The 20,979-nt window shown below is 35.5% G+C and overlaps 1 protein-coding gene across 1 annotated transcript in view; it reads left to right on the top strand.

The window, feature by feature from the left end:
* Nucleotides 1–20,979, top strand: part of grin2da (glutamate receptor, ionotropic, N-methyl D-aspartate 2D, a) — a 178,275-nt gene that overhangs the window by 101,480 nt on the left and 55,816 nt on the right. The window contains exon 7 of the mRNA XM_028036850.1: nucleotides 18,286–18,400. Within this exon, the coding sequence (XP_027892651.1) occupies nucleotides 18,286–18,400 (115 nt within the window). The remainder of the gene's footprint in view (nucleotides 1–18,285; nucleotides 18,401–20,979) is intronic.

The raw sequence follows: 20,979 nt of genomic DNA, 5'->3' as shown, positions 1-20,979 counted from the left end.
CTAAAGTTATAAATCTATTGGAAATAGTGACTGGAAACTTGACGTTTATATTATCTTTATTGTAAATGCTTTTTTTTTTTTTCCAGCTGCGAGATGGTTATTAACATTATCTAAATACCATCTATGCTGATTGAAGACTGTGAATACATAAAAATCAAGTGCCAAACAATTTTCATGCTGCTATTAACAAAAGAAAAACAAAATGTCATTTGATTCTAAATTAACAACAAAATCTGCATTCTGACCTTTGCCCGATTGCACAATGTTTCTGTAACACAGGACAGAAGTATTAAAGGCTCAGAAGTGGATTATCCTGCTACAGAGGTTTTTTGAAAATCGAAGTAACACTGAAGGGGCAAGTCTTTCTGTTTTTTTGAGACCAAGCTGTTCCATATGAAGAAATGCTAAAGCATTATTTATTTTTGACAAATATTTTTTTTTAAATCATTTTTGTGGGTAGCATCAGAAAATTGATTAAACCTTGAGGTAATAAGCTTTTCTTACAGGACAGAGCACAACTGTTCACAACTTCGGGCAATGGTGCAGATGGTGGTAGGAGTTTGTACTGTAAATGCTGGGTTGCTGGTTCAAATCCTGGCTCCATCTGTTATCCGTGTGTGAATGGGTGAATGACTGAATATAGTGGGAAGCGGTTTGGGATCCACTGGCTTGATAAAGCACAATACAAGTACAAGACATTTACCCATTTGATATGTAAATGTCAGGCCCAGCCTGACTAAATCACCAGTCCTTTAGAAGGTAGCAATACATCTCATTAGGACAATATGCATGTTTACCTGTACAGCACATATAAAGACAGGATCGATAATCAAATCCTTTTTGTACTGTTGTGTAAATATTTAGGAGTCATGATTGACCAACTTCTGTATTGAAAAAATAAAGCAAACAATATATTTCCTTCGACACGTGAGGTCCTTTTGAGCAAGTAAAGAAATTCATGTGTTTTGTTCCTCAGTGATCATGAGTGTTCTGCATTTCTGCAAAACCGATATGAAAGATTTTCTTGTGTTAAAAATTATGAGCTTTTTCATCAAGTGAAAAATAGCTCTAAGATTGAGGACCACCCAGCTGAAAAAACTGTATGACTCATCTTGTCATAGTAATATTTTGAGATTAGCTAAACACATTGTCTTTGACCCTAACCACACTGCTGTCATCTGGTCAAATATACATGGGTCCACAGTTTAAACAAGTTAAACAGAGAATGCTTTTTCAATCCCCAGTGTGGGATAATTTATTTGGATAATGAAATAAAAGAAATGTTATTCAGAATGATATGTGAGACTGTTTCTTCGGAGTCATGCAACATACCTTGCATTGAATCCTCTTTGGGAAATATTATCAGTCTAAAAGTTTATAGTATCTGAAGTAGAATTAAAAAAAAATTGTTACAGAAATGTTATTGTTCAATATAAATAGAATACTTACACCTCCATACCTGGTGAGGAGGAATTTGTGGTATTTATCTTTAAATCTAAAAATATATGCTTCATAGGTGGGAAACGGGTTCCATCCTTGTGGGTCCTTTCTATATTTTCTCACCTTGATTTTATCGTTTGTTTATGAGAAAGAAAATGAACAAGGGTGAATTTGTAAAGCAGCACCCACAAACATTCATTGTCAGCTAGAAATAATGGTAATTTTTTGTTCAGAACACAAGCTTTGTGCTTTGAAATCCCTTCAACATTGTTTTCTGTTGTTACTTATCTATTTAAGATTATTTTTGGTCATTTTTGAGCTTTTAAAAAATGAAATTAATAATTTACAGGCTACAATTAGATTTAGGGAAAGAGTCCTTGCATAAATTGAAAGTTTGTTTTACCTATTCAGCAAATGTGAAAAAAAGTAATGCTTGGCATAAATATTACGGTAAGCCGTGACATACTGCCTCAGTTATTCTTAGTAGGGTTCTTTGTATCCGATGAGCCTTGAAACTCCACACAGCTGGGTCTGTCACACTTTATAAATTTGTAGATGTCATTTTACCTCAGCACCTGTGCGTTAGTTCCCTTTTACAACATGATAGTCTCTTGACAGATTGAGACACTCGTCAGATTAAACCAGATAAAAACCCCAGTCATTCTTAAATGGAACCAATAGAGGGATTTTATTCAACCACCCCAAAGTCAAGAAGGTTTAAAAATGAGTTTGGAAAGGACTTAATCCTTTCCGACAGATAATCATGCAGTGTATTGTACGAGAATATGTAAAATGGGGATATGTTAGCTGAAGAAGAGAATGTCAGATAAAGAATCAAAACAATAAGATGCAGCAACATGAAGTAGAATGGTCTGTGCATTCCTTTATGGCAACAGAAAAGGTATGTTTTAATGTTCTATTTAATGTTTTTAAATTACATTTTGTCATGCTTGGGCAAAAGTTCAAATATTCAAACAAAAAAGAAGAATGTAAGACATGCGGGGAGAAGTACAACATGTGTGATGTAAGGAAACTTCATCCAGATGTAAAAAAAAACAACCCCAAAAACAGTACAGTAAAAATTAATTTTAAAGAAATGTGACTTGGAAACAGAAAAAAGAAGTGCGGACTAAGAAAATAAATGGTCACTTATGAGATAGAAAATGAAGCAAAATAAAAGAAAGATAACTGGAGTGAACTGGTGAAACATATTTTAGCTAATTTAGTTGAACCTAAATTGTATATTTTCAGGAAACTCAGATCAGCAACTAAATGAGCTCATACTGTTTTTATCTTGCTTTTAAACTTTTATCTTACTTTTATCTGCACAAACATTGCATGAAATTTTGTTGGTGAGAATCTTTGAGTAAAATTACACTCAAAAATACTTAGGGCTTCTTCCTCTAACTCAGATATGTTTTTTATTTTTGCTGGTTTTTTGCCCGTTTGTTTTACAGCTACATTACGTTGCTGTGTTACACATACAGTAAATGCTCTCTTATCATTGGAATCAGAAATTTTCATAATAAATCAAGGATGTTAGACTCAGCAGAGATTCTGGCAACTCATCAGAGAATGTTTGGACTATGGAGTTTAACATTCAGGCAGTTTTTATCTGTAAAGAATGGAACAAAAACCAACAACAACTCACATGCCACTGATATATATATTTTTTTGCATTGTAAAAGGGAAACGTTTGACAGATTTATGTGCACCTTGCTCTCTATCAATTCCACTAATTTCCACTCTGTCTCCTTAATTTGCGCTTTTTTAAAAAAAAAATATGCCAGATGGTGACGAATAACTATGAAAAGCTTGTGTTAAACTTTCACCAGAGCTGCATGAGCAGAATTTGTCCATAACACAGAGAAATTATATTTTCAATGTTTTTGCTGCAAGAACAGTATAACTCAACAAAATGTTTTAAACTGCACCCAAATTTAGACCAAGTAGAAACATTGTGTTCTTTTAAATTAAAATGTCTGCTTCTGGACTCTAGTCACCTTGATGAATTGCAACTCATCTATTTGGTTTCTTTTGTTCAGTTGGAAAATGATATTCATGAACTTTTGTTAATCTCGTTTATGCAGCTTGTTTTTAAGCCACTCATACAGTCTATGCTCATTATCAGTGGTCCTTTTCCCACTCTGTTAGGCACTCTATGACCACATTCGTATTATACTTTGTGTGCAGAAATACTGGCTTGCAGTTTACCACTGCACAGTGCAACATAAAACCTCCAGCATGTATATACGAGGCAGAATTACGGTTATTGAGATTCAGCTTTGCACACTGTGCTAAAAACAATGATGGCACTCTTCTGAACATGGAAGCACAGGAAAATGGACACCTAAAACACTGAAGGGTGTATCAAGAGGTTTGTGTTTTTAAAAATCACTTGAATGTTTCATGAATTCCTTCTACAGATACATCAAGCTTTTTTTGCCTTGAAATATCATTCTGTATACCCATTTGTTAAAATACTTTATGAAGAAATCAGTCAGCTTAAATAAAAACACATATGGGAAAGTGTTTAGATCTTTTCTGTTCCTCAGCTTCAAATCTTCTATCAAGCTGGCAAATTTTATTTGAAGATTTTGTAACCATTCAGTCTTTTCTGTAGTGTCTGCTCCAAATCTTGACAAATGCACATGATCTTTTCCAGTCTTAATATGACAGACAGCTTTTTATAAATGATGTACTTCCATTTTCAGATGAATCACTCAACTGCCTCCTCTTTCTTGTCTGTCAACTCTGAGTTTAAAGAAGCGTTTATATGAAAATGCTTTTCCTCTACCGTTTATTTTAGTGTTTTGTATACTTTGTTGGCTTCAAGCTCAACATTCTTTTGAGGTTTTCAAGCAGACTTGAACCATAGGCTTTCTATAGATGTCTCAAATTTTGGTTTGGATTATTGGAATTGATTTTTCTCATTTTGTGACCAATCATAAACATGGCAGCTTATTGTACAATTTGTGTGCTTTAAAATTTAATAATGTATGTGAGAGGATTGTGTAAGAAAAATTCCCATCCCACAGTTCCTGTTGCTTATCATTTTAGCACCTTCCACTGAATTATAGGTGCTGAATCTTATGCACCTAACATTCAGGTGCATAGGATTCAGCTATGTTCTCTGACAATGGTCAGTGAAATTTAGTAAAACAACCGTCCAACTCCAAAGAAAAACTTGTTGAAACTTCTATAATTATGTCCTTAGTAGTCCCCATCATTTATCAAGACAGAAAAGGTCAAGCTTCAGGTCTTAAAAGGGAAATCACAAAGAAAATCTCCACTCATGCCAGACTAAAGCGAGCCACTCATCATACCCTTATACATTTTTCTGAAACCCAGTTGAGACCTTTTCAAATAAAATTGCCAGGAATTATTAATAACTGGACAAATGAGCCTCAATTTACATAAAAAGGATTCATTGCCGTTACTTTCAAGAGCATTTTTATGAGTTGAAAAAAGTTTTTCATTACCTTTCCTTAATCATTGCCATGATAGTCACTAATCAGGAGGCTCACCTAAGTAGCATTCCTTTTAGTCTACATACTTTTTTAAAACAAATATACATTCAAGGTTTTGCATTTTTTATTTTTTCCTGTACAGAATTTTTACATCTCCATTCATTTTTTAACATGTCTGGATTGAATTAAAGTCCATTCCACCTATGGTTAAAAAACATGAACTGTGCACAATTATGCCCACAGCAGAATATCTAGACAAATTCAAAGCTTAATTACAAAAAATAAATTTTATTATGTTATGCTATTAAGAATTAGAGTCATTTTTTTCATCAATAAATTCCCAGTAGATGAGATGAAATCGGAAAAAGATTTGATGATATCACCCTTTTTGGAGCATACATTAGCCATGATAGTCATCTTCCTCTATTGTAGGAATTTATTCTGCAAAGAGGAATGTTTTTACATAATATAAAACATCATTGTAATTTAGGAAAAAAAAAACAAAACATTGGGATAACTCATCTTTGTTTTTTTAAAAAGTGTAAAAGTGATATTTGTGTAAATCTTCCACCGTCTTTGAAGTTTCTCTCTCACTCATTTTTTTACTCTTTTTTTCTGCCTCACTCCTTGTAATACTGCCCAATCACATTCCATCAGTCAGCATGTCTGCTCTTTTTCCTTGCCCATCTTTCTCTCCCATCCTATCCCCTCTTGGAAAAGTGGCCCCAAAGACTTCTGATGCATCATCTTGGATTCAAAAAGGATAATTGGATTTGGAAGCACTGGGTCTGCTGGCAAACAAGAAGAGAGGAAAGGGGACGGGAACACAATGTTGGAAAAAGAGAAGGTGATAAGGTGCAGCATAGATGGTAGTAAAGAGAAGATAAACAGGAGAGTTGGAAAATGTGTTTGTAGGTATTTTGCACCATTGCATTTTTGATGCAGAGTAGATCAATTTAACAGCTGCACATTATAATTATGAATATTTTGTCTTTGTAGGTTTACAGCGGTTTTGTAAAGACAGACATAACCTTAGATGATGTATGGGAGCTATCACATCATTTCCTATAAATGGTATGGACACCAGCTGATTGGGGCAGGTGACTGAGTGAGAGAGCATGGTATGGAGTTTACAGCTTGAGACAGCCCATGTACTCGTTGCAATCTTTAATATCTTTTTTCTTCATTTTTTATTTAGCTCGCTTCCTTTTGTTTACAATATTCTATCTACTTTATGATTTCCTAATATTTCTGTTTCTTAGTTTCTTTATCACCGTTTTGATTTGTATTTCAAATAATTTCTCTATTAAGATATGTTCTGCTGATTGCTTTGTAGCATAAATTCTGTATTTGTTTTCATTCAGCTTCTGCTTTCTGTTCCTTGGCTTAGTATTCCCTAAATTATGTCCATCTTCTGGTCTCTCACTAAGCTGTTTTCAGTTCATTTATTTCTTGTTCCAGTTCTCTGGTTCATCTTTCTGAGAAGGTTCTGTGTTCCCTCATTGAGTCTTTTTGTTGTCTTATCAACTCTGCTTTCTGACTGCCTGTCTGGATTTGTTTGTGTAAGGAACTCTGAAATTATCTTTCTAATTCCCATCCTTTGGATAACAAGATTGATTATTTGCAGCTTCATGTACACATATAGCACATTCACTCACAAATTAGAGTGAATCCAACTGATTGTACTTGTGGCATTGCAACCTCCATTCTCCTAATGCAGTGATGGGACTGCTGTGAAACTGTTATCCTGATGCTGTAGTTCACATGCGACTTAAAATCCAATGCAGTATTGGAAGTAGTGGACGCTGCCACCAGCCTTTAAGCAACTCAGAAGTTCTCTACCAATGTCACCCTGGGCACAGGATGGGAGAAAGACACTGTGAACTATCTCTGTTAAGCAGCTTCACCTGTTTCTTTCCAATCCTCTAAGCATAAAGGTACTTTTGATGATAGCTAAACAAATTATTTCCAAAATGTTTTTATTCACACTTAATTCAACAACAAATTTTACACCATCACATCTTCTGTACTTGTTTTTGCTCTTTTGTCACACTTAAAATTTCAAGTCAATAAATAATGGTTTCACATACTAAGGGGACAAAACTTTCCAAACCAACCTAAATCTAAAAGACTGCATTTCAGACAGTTCACGGCATAACACTTTTTTTTTTCTTTTTCTCACTTGACATGTTTTACTTTTATGAAGTATGAGCATATCATAAAATGCAGATGACCAACTCAGCTTGCAGCTAGCACTCACCTCCCTGTGGTGAAAGGCCAACAAGAAGTCACGTTCTCCACAAGAAGCCGGAAAACAATCGCATTACGTGAGACCTTATCTAATCAGTGTGGGAGCTTGCAAATGTTCACCTGATCCCCGCAGGTGAAGAACACAGAATAGGTGCTGCTGATATGCAGTTGACTTGTCACATTTGCTTCATGGTAAATTACTCGTTGTCAGTAGGTATGAGCGGATCTCCTCTGGCTCTGTGACTTCCTCTGCCACCACTGTGGGAGCCGTCGGCTTTGTGGAGCTCACGCAGATGTACTCCGGCACATGAAGACACTCCCCTGATATCCTCGCTGCGACTTGTCCCATCAGTGGTAATAAAGGGAGCCACATCAGTATGATGATGGAAGGGAAGTGCTGGGGTGAATGTGTAGTTGCTGGCTTGTGCAGGAGTCTAACATAAGAACTGCCATTCCTGCTTATAATCATGAAAATGAGAATGTAAAAGGCACCTTAAATTCTTCCCGACACTATTTGATGTTTAAATAGCTGCTCCTCTCCCTCAGCTATTACACCAGTTCCTCCCACTCACTTCTTTTCCACCTTTGTCTGCCTTATTATTTGTCTGTTTGCTCGCTCTGTCTCTCCATTACTTTTTGTTTTCTAAAATGTTTTATTATTAGATTTCCTTCTTCATCATGGATAGTTCCTAACAAACTCCATGTTAAAGCACAAAGGTGTCCATATGGGCTTTAACCACCAGCATCCCTTAGGGGTTTATTGACTTTGTTGTCATTTCATCTGATCTGCGTTCACGTCTTGAACACCTCGATGAAGAAAGGAGGAACGTTGTCAATTCACCACAACCTGGTAGTGAGTTGGCCTTCTAAATAAAATTTTTTAAGTGACATTTGTTCAAATGCATTTAAAATAGAAAAGACATGATCAGATTCTGACACATCTTTCTTTCTTTCATTGCAGTTTTGCTGATACTTAAAATTGGCACATATTTCTTCTTATTCTGTCTCTTAACCATCTTATTTGTGTATCTTCCTGCTGGTACTCTTCTCTAGTCAAACAAGCTCAGGCTCTGCAGCTTTGTTTCAGTTGAGCCTTAGCCATGGCAGGCATTAGCAAACACATGTAATGTCGAGCTTTGCACATCGTCTTGACAACCCCCCAAAACACAGAGTTAGAAGATAGAGAGGAATTAAAATTTGTAAGAGAACATGTCACAACACATAGTTTTTTTTAATGTAGTTTATTTTCCTTAGTTGCACAGAAATAATGAGTCTGAATATCTTTATTTGCAATTACATGTTTTTATAACAGAATTCTAGAAATTGATTAACATAATTCAGTGAAAATCAATTTAGTTTATTCACAATTAAATGCTTCTAGTTGAGTCTTGATAATTGGGTTTTGTGTTTAAATGGAATACATTTTCAACAAAGTAAAAATGAAAGCCTCTCAGTTGACATAGAAAGAACAAAAGAACAATTATTTATTTTTATCAGTAAGGCAAAAAAACAGGTTGACAAAAGTAAGACCTAAGGACAAGGCCAAATGTAAAAACAATGATTTTAGCACATCAACAAGGATAAAAATGTTTTTTTTAAAAAGTAAAATAAGTGGAAAAGAGATAAACAATGTCTTCAAAAATGTATGTTTTGTTTCATGGTACTCTCCTTTTTTCTTAAAACCTTTGCCTTTGAGAAATCAAAACTCCAGCCACATAAATAATGTCATATGTGTCAGCAAGTTGTTTTTTTTTTAAACCCAGTCCATCTAGATTCCAAAGCATGAAGCAATTATTCTTCTTTAGACCAGAGAGGAAAGGCATATTTTTTTCACACATCTCATTTTTAATATTTTTGTCTCCTGGCTTGCTCTGTGTCCTCCCCATTAAATTTGTTGAGTGCCATTTCCTTTCTACAACTCCTCTTTCCCATGTGACAACTCCAGTCCTGGGCTGTGCACCTTAGACATTATTGATTTTATTTCATTGTCTCACACCATCAGTGCTTGGCTCTCATGAGCCCTTGAGTCATCCATTCATCATTATTTCAGAAATCACATGTTATCGACACAAACTCGTGTTTCACACACCAGTTGTGCTGGATCCCATGTGACTGCATAGCCTTGAAATCTTAGGTTTGCCCTCCATCAGTCATCCTTCTGTCTCTCATTTATACATGGCTTCCTCTCCCACTTCTGTCCACAAGTGACAGTTGTTAAATGATTAAAGATCCATACTTATGAGCTGGAAGTGGATACTGGACCTTGACACCAACAACCATTTTTGCTGAACCTCCCAATATGACTGTTGGAAGCTGTGAAACTTATATATACATGCTCAAAAACATATTTTTCTCAAATAGACTACATTTGGAAAAAAGCTCATTTTATAGATGTATATTGTACATAAAAACATGGGAACAGCTATTTACCAAATGTACAGGGACAATAATCTAATATTCAATAATGTACAGTGTTTTCAAACCCCTTCGCTATCATAACAACACCACTGTCCTCATGGACCCATTGACTATTATATAAGCACTTTGGAGGTGACAGTTAAGGGGTTAAAGTTCACTGCATTCATGACAGTTACTGATGTAGACTGGTGTAATTTAAGAGTTTCTGTTCTGCAAGTGATAGATGAAAAGAGTATGCTTTAAAAATTCTGAAGTTTCTTTTAACTGTCATGCACAAAACCATCTGTCTTTATCTCAACATGTATTTTACACTATATTATTAATTTGTCTCATTGATGAAATCTACGGTGCATGTGTACCCTTACGTGGTATGTCTTTTAAAGAAGCAGACTGGTACAGTCTTCTATTGGAAGAGGGACAAAATAAAAGTGTTTCAAGGATGTTGGTGAAAGACAACATCCTTGAATCACATAATACAAACTTTTCCCAAACTAAACCCTTGTCGGAATTTATTTGGAATTACATATTAAAAATGGTTATGTTTTTGCTGTTAAAAAGATCCTAAATTAAGCAAGATTTGCAAACAGAATAATTGTAGCTATTTAGCATGAAGATTAGCTAACATGGGTGCAGTCTGCCATAGTTCTAACCTCACGATAGTGGCCAGATATTTATAATAGTATCAGTAATACTATTAGAATTTGCATCAACAGACATTTCTGTGCATGTTTGATGAGTTCACTTGGTTAATACTTTGAATGGAGAAGCAATGCACCCCTTTAATGAGGACACAGCATTTGTAGGGAGAGATGAGGCAATGAGACAGGTGACTGACAAGTTGTGTAAACATTACTCTTTATTTTATTTATTTTGAGTGAAATAACTGACGCTTCTGATGACTTGAGAGTTTTAAGGAATGCAGTTGAACCCAGTTAAATGACACGTAGCAGACTGTGTGGCCTGCTTGTGTACATCTGCAGAATCTGAGTCACACAGGATGTATGTTTATCTTTACCTCTCTGTAAAACTGTCCCTTGCTGTGGTTTTCATGGCCACAAGCCTTTCATTTGTATGGTGTGATTCATGCATAGGCCTTGTTCTTCCCTTTATATGCTGAGCCTATGTGTGCAATTGCATATAATACAAGCATTAGTCTCCACAATATTAGAGCGTTCCACAGGACGGGACTTGGCCCCACAGCAGTTCTATCATGAAATATGATGAACTATGAATCATATTTTTTACTGGGAGAACATTGGGGAGAGAAATAGCAGTGGTATAAGAGGAGAGGTGTAGCAAGGGAAAGAGAAGGTAAAAATGGCTGTTTTAAAAGCTTAAGCAAGTACATGTGATGCATAAAGAGATGTTAGAGGGGGTGTAACACTAATGTAATAATTTGCTGCAAATGCTGGATAGCATCACATAAGCAGAAATGTATTATGCATATTAGTATTTGCACCAGTTTTGTTTACCATTGAAGCAATTAACAGTGTGGAGTTGGGCATTTGCACAGAAAAGCTATTATCAACAGTTCTGTACTGTATAATCTGTTTCTATTATGTTTCTGTACTGTAGATTTACATCGCGTTCTGGGGACATTATGATCAGCTGCAATCTAAATTATATTATTAAATAAACAGACTAGTACTCCTTTAAATAAATTAAGTTAGTGGACTTGACTTGGTCTAGAACTTTTCTCTTTAGCTCTCGGGTTTATCTGTTATGTACTCTGCTTTTATTTGCAATTTCTCAGTTTTCAGGTCATTAGGGCCCTAGTAACCCTCCATGGACCCAAATATATATATATATATATATATATATATATATATATATATATATATATATTTTTTTTTTTTTTTTTTTTTTTTTTAATTATTTTTTTTTTTTACAGTGAAATTACTTTACTATTGCTAATTTTACTGTACTGATGCTCTACTGTGCATCAGATTAACACATTTTACTAGAAATGAAACTACAAAAGCTGCTGGATCATCATTATAAGTACGTTACTGTTTTTTTAACATTAAACCATTTACAGCGGAAATAAACAAAGAATTGGACCCTTTGTATTAGCGAAAAATATTCCTGCAGCAAAACTAATGTTTTTTTTATAATCCTGCATGGTGGACAAAGCCTGACCATCAAACAAAGCAGATATGCAAGCCGTCTCACTAGGAGGATATACTTTGTCATTTCACTTTACACTAAAAGCTGTTGACAAAGCCAATATCCGTCTGAATATTACATTTGAGTAATCCTCTTTCTCTCAAAACACAAGTCACAGCTAAACATTACCACAAGCTCTGGAATCCCCGGTATAATTCATCTGCCTATAGCTTTCAAAGGCACTTTGAAGATGTTGTTCACCATTCAGTTTTAATACCAAAAGTAATGACAGTTCTTACAGTGCCGTTTTAAAACAATGAAGTCCCTCAGGACACCCGTACCAAGGATACTTACAGGAAAACCCTGTGCATATTTGTTGATTATTTTCATTGCTAACTTCTTGTGACCACGCCTTTGTCCTTTTACCAATTGATTCTTTCATAGTTTTGGTTGTTTCAGAAAACATTTTTAAGGTACCAAGGGCCATCTACTGAACACTTTATACTGACCATCTGTGAGTTGCTACCTAATTTAAGAGAGTTTTTTTTTTCTTCTTTAGTTTACGGTTTTTTAGTACTTCCAGGGGTTATCTTCAATTCAGTAATGTTAAAGTCCAGTTTTATTAAACAACAAAAAACAACAATTGTTGTGCAAAAACACTGCACAATTACACATTCAATAAAATGCAAACAATTAAGGCATGAGAAAATTTAAGAAAAGAATGAAATGAGACACAGGAGCAATAAATAACACAATTCCAATAGTCAGAACTAGTTCTGATTAAAGACCAAAAAAGGAAAAGTGGTTTTATAAGCACCTGATGTGAACGGACAGTTTGTTTCACAAGTTAGGAGTAGTCACAGCGATGGTCTGCTTTGTGCTAATGTGAGAAAAAAAAAAAATATATATAGATATAGATATATTTCAAAGCTGTTAAATGTTACCTAAGATCTGCATCAATTTTCAGTCGAATTGAATTTTGTGGTGATAACTATTTTCAGGTATTATTGCTCTTGTTAAATGTATTTGAATTGTATATATTAAAATTTTTAACCTTTTAGCTTCAGTTTCTTATGTTAGGTCTGAATTTACAGTAAAAATTATTTGAAAAATTATTGTCAAATTACATTTTCATGCAAGAATTGTATTCAGTGATTTTATTACTTCTTAAAATATTGAGAACTGCAGACCAGAGTCTAGCAAACCATCAATAATAAATGCTGAACAATCCTGTATTTTAATTAAGTGAAGCAAGAAATGGCTCTTGATCATTTAGCCTTACACAACAGTCTTTCCCGCTTCTTGTTTTTATCTTCTCTCTGCTTTAAAGCTTCATCTCTCTCTTTGTTTGCTTTCTTTTCTTCTTACTTCTGAAGAGGTTGCCATGGTTACAAAGAAAGCTTTCGTGTAACAGGCAGCAAAGAGGCAGAATGTTTCCACTGATGGAAAATCGCTCAACTTCATACATGGCTGCCATTATTGGTTTATGTTCAGGCAGACGTCTAAACCATTATTCCACACTGTAAATCACACAGGCAGGCATATAACTTTGGCACTGTTTTGATCATCCTTCTGCCTGGATAAATCATATTATGTCTGTTGTGACATTTTATGTGTGACATCCTGTGATGAAGCCACAGAATCTTTCTTTACTGCAAAAGTTACCATTTATCCATTATATTTTTGTAATGTTTCTATTAATATATGATTTACATTTGTAATATTGTCAGTAGTGTCATTGAATATTTGTTCATATAAAGATTTCAGAAGATGATTGCTGCCTTCTGCTTTTAATTGGTCATCAAGAATAGTTACACCACAAATAATCAGTGCAGATTGTTCTAGATACTTTATTTTCACCAAAAGTACTCTGATAACTGAATGCTTGCATAACAGGCTTTTAACTTTTTTTTTTGCAATCCAAAGCTTCTGCAGTGATAGCGGCTCAACAGGAGATGGCCTTCGGCATGATTGGTTAAAGCAAACAAAGCAGAGCTGACAGTAGGCCAATAGAAGAGCAGCAAGCTGAAGGTAACTCTTTTGTCACCAAGTGACGGATTATGAACCACACTGAGGCTAGAAACAGGGACTCAGCATACCTTTAATGCCACAAAATATCTAATATGAGCAATGGGGCTCTTTAGTCAAGGTTTTGGTAGATCACTCATTCAGTAGATAGTTTTAGGTTGTTCTCTTACCAATTTCAACATTTTGTAGCCCTAAGTGAGCTTGATTTATTCTTTTTATGGCTTAACTGGCTGAATAAATGGAGAAATAAAGAAATAAGAAATAAAGAACCACAGTTGTACCCCTGAGTCACTGCCTTTCAATCACTGACTTGTTTTCTCTGTCTTGTACTTCTCCTTTTATACTTAGGTTTTCATCTGTTCAAAATCTCCTGACGTACATTTCTAGCCTCATGTTCTGTATAATTATATTAGGGAGAAAGTCATATTAATTCCACAGGGAATTGTTCTTTTGTTGTTTGAAGCACAGCTGTCATGTGTCTTTGTCATGAATCTGTTGATTAAATTATGCTTCATCTCAAGTCTGCTGCTCTGTGAGTATCATTCTGACTGTGAATCACATTTACCTGTGAAGGCAGTCTTCATTCTTTTGCATCCTCTTTCCTTCATAGTCACTTCTCCTCTTCAGATTCATGTGTAGGAAGTTGCATTTACTGATGCCTGAGGATACAGGAGTTGTATAATTATGCACTGCTTTGTGGTAGTATCTTAATAATTTTGAAATTTTGTTGGATATTTGTCTTGGGAAGCTTGACAGCTTGTTTTTTTTCTATTCTGTACTGTGTTTGATGCTACTTGTCATCCAGAACACTCAAAATCTTTAACTTTCTTGATTGTATTTTTTTCTCTTTGTGTCCCTCTCTCTCTTTTTTAGCTTTTCTGTCTTTTTGTTTCTTATTCAACAGATCCTCTTGCTTGTCATTTTCTTTTGTTTTTGGCCCTCCTGCTGCTTCATGACATTTTGTCATGGTTTTCACCTTTAATTCTCTGCTTCTCAGCGTTGTACGCCCCTGTCAGCATCAAGGGAAAAAAAAAAAGAAAATTTCATATAGTAAGGGTGAAGTTAGATAGACATAAAGACCGCACAAGCAGATGACAGAAAAGGTGAAAAGGAAAGAAGGGAGCTTAAAATCATCCTCAGACTAACAGTACCTGGCTAAAGTGAGGAGAACAATTTTGACTTGTGCCACTCTGAGCCTGAAGGCAGTCATTTTTTTCTCAGGTAGAAGCTGTTAAAAGAGGAACTCCACAGAGGCTTTGAGATATCAGTCTACAGCAGATGCTCATGGGCACGGCGGCAGGTCTTAGGCCTCCTTTTTTTAAACTTCAGAAATGAAGTACAAACTGTCACACATTAGTGGAAGATTAATTCAGCATCACATTTGTCAGTGTCTTTTTTTGAATTGCACTTTCCTGGTGGGCGTAGTTGTGTCTGCAGCAGCTGTGCTGAATGTGTTCTGGCTGAAGATTTACATCAGCTACTGCAGGCTGACATGATTACTTACACAGTCATATTCTAATATTCTGTTGATATAATGGTTGCAGTGTTTATCATTCCTTTGCTTACCCAAATGTGTGATGGATGTTGTGATTATGGGATGTGGTAAAACTGTATTTTACAGCAACCTGAGAGTAATTTAGCCAGCAGCCACCCCTATCCTTTCAGATTAAAGTGAATGTATCCTTTTTGCTTTTTTTCACGAGAGTGGAAGTTCAATTTCACAATCAGTTTTCAGCTGCATGGCACTGATACTTATATTGGCAAAAACATATATCAAACTCAAAACTCATGCATTTTTACTGAATCTCCTCACAGTGGGATGTTATTTTTATTATTATTATTATTATTTTGGATACAACACACCCCAGATTCAACCATGTACCCTAAGTCCATCAGCACAGAACCAATTCACCACACAAGCAAGAATCCCCCAGGTTAATTTTTTTTAGGAGATGCTTTGAACCTTCTGCTCCATTAAGTTAAGCAAATGTTTGACCAAAACTGGTCTTAAAAAAAGTCATGATGAGTGTAAAAAAATAATAAAATGTCAAGTAAAATATCACTAATAGAGCTAATATGAATAGCTGTTCTTCATATTTATCTGATGGGGTGACATTCCCACAATAGTCAACCATGGCTTCAACTTCTTTGGCCTTATGGAAGTCTGCAATGACATTATCTTGTTTCGTGCCATAAAGAATGGCCCATTGTATCCAGGGCTTTTACAGATAATAAAGGTAGCACAGAAATAAGCTCTTATCATGGCTGACAGATATTTCTGGGACATTTCTATCAGTAAGAAACCCTCGTGGGGTAGAAAAAGAAAAAAAAAACTGCTGAACACTTTGTCTTCCTGTGATTCTTCCTACGTCAGGCTTGCCACAAAGCAGATGGGACGGAAACTGTGCAAATGGCAGACACAACAATGTTTTTCTTGTTATGGTTTTATAATGTGTGTGGGCATTTATTTTACAGATAAGCCAGTGATGGTTTTCAAAAGAAAAGAAAGAGACCCTCCTGTGATGATAATAAGTCAGCTGAAATGTCCATGAGACTTTGGGGGTTTTAGTTGGGGTTGATCATCAATAGAAGATTTATCTGTAACAAATCTTAGATTCCAGTGATCAGTCTCAGAAACTGTAACATGAAAAGAACATGAACATGTGCTCACAGTTAAATTCCCACACATTTGCAGTAGTACGTTCAGGAAGGAGAGACTTAAAGGAAATCTACACAAAATGTTGTTTCTTATTGACACTTGTGTTTACTCGTGTGCACACAATTTCTACATACCAGCTTTGCATATTTAATGACTTGTTATAAATGTATTATGAACACTGAATTTCAATGGACTTTAGGAAATGAGGAAGAGCCAAAAGTCTCAGGACCAATGAAACTACAGAAGAGACAGTTTTACAGAAAGGAATACTTGACTGTCTATTTATTATGCCATGCAGTGTCTTTAATCAACCATTTCTTGATGTGTGAGGTTTTTCAATTTCCCCTGCAGTTTAGGAAGGTTCATGTTTTTGGGTTGCTTAAGGTTTTCTTTTTGTATTTTAGTACAAAATGTATTAATTTGGCCTGTGTTTGTGAGCTTTTAGGATGATTTAATTAGATTGTTTTGATTAGCTTCTTTCAGGTCTGTTTTATGTTAGATTTTATTACTGAAAAGATCAAAGATAAACCCTTTGCTTTCTCTCCCCTGCTATCTGTTCATGGTTAATATTCTCTTTGGATTTGCCCTTTTGGTAATATAAGTTTAAGTCCTAATTTTTCCTGCAATGTTTGCATCCTTTGATTTCATCTGCCTTGTTATTTTCTGCTCTGTAAGCCTGCACAGATACACAGCTGAAGGTGGAGAAATGTTTTGGAAGTTCTCAGTATCTTGCCTCTTGCTTTCTGTCTTGCCTTTGCTTGTGTTTTTTTCTTTCACCTTATGATCTCCACTTCACAGCAGTGAAATTTCCTATTATATACACCAGAGTGTGTCTCCTTGAAGTGCAGGGAAGGTTTTATCTCTGTACCTAAACCTTTGATATCTTTGGCTCTTTTCTTGTTTTTTTCCCCTATAACATTTTCATCATAGTATAAACCAACTGATGCATCTCTACGAGATGCCTGTCGAAACTAGTATTTATTTATTTGTTTATTTATTTTAGAAACGTGAGTAAATATAGAAAGTATCCCTGTTCTGCGTGGGAAAACCTGCAAGTAAACTAAGTAAAAGTTATGGTTAATCTTTGTAGCAGAATGGCATTGTCAGCAAGTTTTCCTCACTACCATTACATGCTATTTTTATACCAGCAATTTGTTTTGAATGATTGCAATAAGAAAAAGCCTTTTCTGTCCGACTATCACAAATATAGACAGTTGTACCTTTGACAACAAACACACCAGATTGATTTGGTGCCAAATAAAGGAAGAAAACATGGACAATTACAGATTATCAGGTGATGGCATGATGAACCACATTGCAGTCCGTTACATCTGAAATGCTGGAATGTTTAGAGGAAAACCTTATGGACTCTACCAGTGAAGTGAAAATTGCTCATTTTTTGAGCATTTTCTGCTCATTTTTTGAAACCAAATCTTGTCAAAAATAATTGACCAAATTAATACAGAAATGGTTCACCAGACACAAAATTATCTTTCCTTCATGGCTATCTTAGATCTAAATCTAGATGTAAATACTATTGGAAACCTCTGGGTGTACTGGAAGAGAGAAAAGCCTAGGAGAGGACTCAGAACAAAGATACTGTTCAAAAAGGAATGAGCTATTCTATTTCTGTATTCTCTGAAATGGTATATTAAAAAGCAATTAGCTATTTTATTGACTAAAGTTATCTGCGCGAAGTATAGTCAGCAGAGGATCAATAAGTATGTCACGAATGATTTTAGTGAGACAAACTACATCTGAATTTTTCAGAATAAATAATGTGCTCAAATTAAAAGTTGGATCTTTTTAAATTTTGTGTGGTGACTTTTGTATATGCCATTATACCAAATAAATTCCATATTGTAGCTAATAAAACCGCATGTCTCCCTTTCTGCTCTCCCAATTCCATTACAGGTATTTCACCAACATTTCCCTCAGTGGACGAGATTATTCCTTCAACAGCGATGGCTACCTGTCCAATCCCCTGATTGATGTCATTTCCTACACCAACGGCAGAGGCTGGGAGGAGGTCAGTACACCACAATGCACACTCCTGCTAAATATCACAATGCAGCAACAAGATAAGCTAACTGCAGTTTCACACTCCATCAGACATGCTAACTCATCACTGTATATTTTCACCTCTCTGCTGTCGCACAGCTTCTTTTACTCCCATATCTCATTAGATCTTCCCCTCCTTTCCTTCCCTGCTCTTGTCTAGCTTTGTCAGCCTTGTTACCCACTGCTAACTCACAGTCCAATATCCTGTCCATCAATAGCCTGTTTAACAATTGCACACCAATACCACCAAATTCAAGGTCTGCCCTCCATGGAAACTTTTCAACTCCCCAGTCCTCCTTCGACCAGAAAGAAACAAGAAAACCTCTTTGCTTTTGTTTCCCTCTGCTCCATTTGCTGCTGACCTTTAAGACTCTATATGTTTATCAGTGAGGGCGGACTCAAGTGTGAAGTGTAGCATTGTGAGTTTTAGATTTCCAAATAGGTAAGAGGTTACTTTTCACCTTTCTACTAATTCAGAGCATGAGTGAGAGAGATTTATCATGAGAGAGAAGTTTATCGTGTTAGGTGACCTTAGATCTGCGCAAAATACATAAAACCCTAAACTATGAAGGTGGTGTATTTCTATCTCTCACTAACGGTTTCTTTGCATTGAGTCTTTCCAAAGCCCCCATAACATTACCCACAAACTGCTTTTTCCTTATCAGGTTTACACTGCTGTTTTATCATTTTTGGCCTACACACTACTAAAATAAACATTAGCAACTTTCCAATTTTTTGTGACAGTGAGTGGTTGGCCCTGTCCCATTGTGACATTTCATTCTATTTAGCAGAAGGAACTTGGCTGACCTACAAAGATCCTAGACATCCACATCATCATTATCATGCTGTGCAGCCTTAATAAAGCTCGGTAATAAGGATGAATTGAAGGACATGCCTGCAATCAGATTCCTCTAGTCTGGGAGCAGATTTAGGGCAAAATATTAAAAATTACAGTAACAGGCCATGTTCATCAGGCCCCGGTGATCTAAATGCACAGTTAAATGTCTCTTCACTTGGCTTATGTGGAAGCTGTGGGTCAGGTGTTAGGGTTATACTCCACAAATGTTTGAAGAAAATTTTGGGCTTACTTAACTGTAATGTTTCTGACCCACATTTCTGTAAAATAGAATATCCCCACTCCTCCAAACACAGACACAAACAAATTAACCCTCCTATTATGTTCGTTTCTGAGGTACAGCAATAATGTTTGTGGGTCAATTTGACCCGAGGAGTGTTTAATCATGCATACTGTCAGAAACCAAAAAAATCCTCCAAAACATTTTTGTATCTGATTATTAACTCCAATACTAACCATTTCAATCAATGTTTGTGCAATGGTGTTTTTTTATGGTGTTCAGAAATTAAGGATCAATAATGACAACCTACTCATTTAGACATAAAAAATGGAATTTACATTTTTTTATGTCCACTGAAAAAAACCTAGACACAAAAAAACAATAATTTCCTTGAAATTGATCTTTAGTAATTTTTTGTATATTACACTTTTTTTGTAATGGGTGATCTTTATAATTGAACTTGACACACATACTGTTCAGGGTCAAAATGACCCGCTGATTAAAATCAAGACAAATGAGTCATGCAGAGAGTATTTATGTTTTCCTCCACTTCTGCTGTGTCCACTCAGTGTGAGTGGAGTTTTTCCACGGGAACAGAAAAGATTCCCTTCAAAAGTTGTATGAACACCTGCTTTCTCGCAGTTTCCTAGTGAAGTAAAGGGAATAGTGAGAAAGTGGTCTTGTGTGTGTCTGCAGGTGCATGTATGTGTGTGGTGTGTTCTGTTTGTGTGTGTGGTGAAATATGGTTCATAGCTGCAAGGAAACATATAGCATTGGACATTTTTTTATCGTTTTTTGCACTTTAACTTGACAGCCAGGTCAAATTGCCCCAAACAGTATCTATGTAAAAAATAGATACAGGGAGAGTTGTAAATGAGTAAAATGAATAAATGTTCAATTTATATGTAGAGTGCACATATTAAGAGAAATAGAAAACGTTTCATGCAAAAAAATTAAATAACAGGAGGGTTAAGCAATAAATTATTTGAATGAAGTTGCATGAAAATCAAGCTGCATCTATTTTGGATTCAATATTATGCATTTAAAGTTTTCTTATACCTTGCCATAGGCAAAATACAATGGACCCTTGGTATTCTCAAGGGTTAATGACCACAGCTGCCCCCTTTCTAAAATCAGTTAACATTTGAGACCCCCTCTAAGACTGCTTAATACTGTATATTTTAATAATTCAGACACCAAATACACCTCAATATACATGGAAACCATCCTAGGATTACACCAGAAGCTAATGTCTTTTTTGCCCCTAATGTCTTCGGGGCATAAAAATATCAGCACCAGGGAAAATAACACACCACTTATAGATTGGCTGATTTGCAGTCAATAGTGTTCTGCATAGTGTTGCACCTTGGTATTTCAACAGAAAAATCACAGAAAAAAAAATAGGTGAATAATTTAATAATGAACTGGAGGGGGTCCACTGTAAAATGAGGTCTGCAATGTTTGTTTTGTC

Source organism: Xiphophorus couchianus, chromosome 13 (genome assembly GCF_001444195.1).
Source record: "Xiphophorus couchianus chromosome 13, X_couchianus-1.0, whole genome shotgun sequence".
Lineage (NCBI taxonomy): Eukaryota > Metazoa > Chordata > Actinopteri > Cyprinodontiformes > Poeciliidae > Xiphophorus > Xiphophorus couchianus.
Note: the sequence above shows the minus strand (reverse complement) of the source record. Positions and strands in the feature narration are given on the sequence as shown.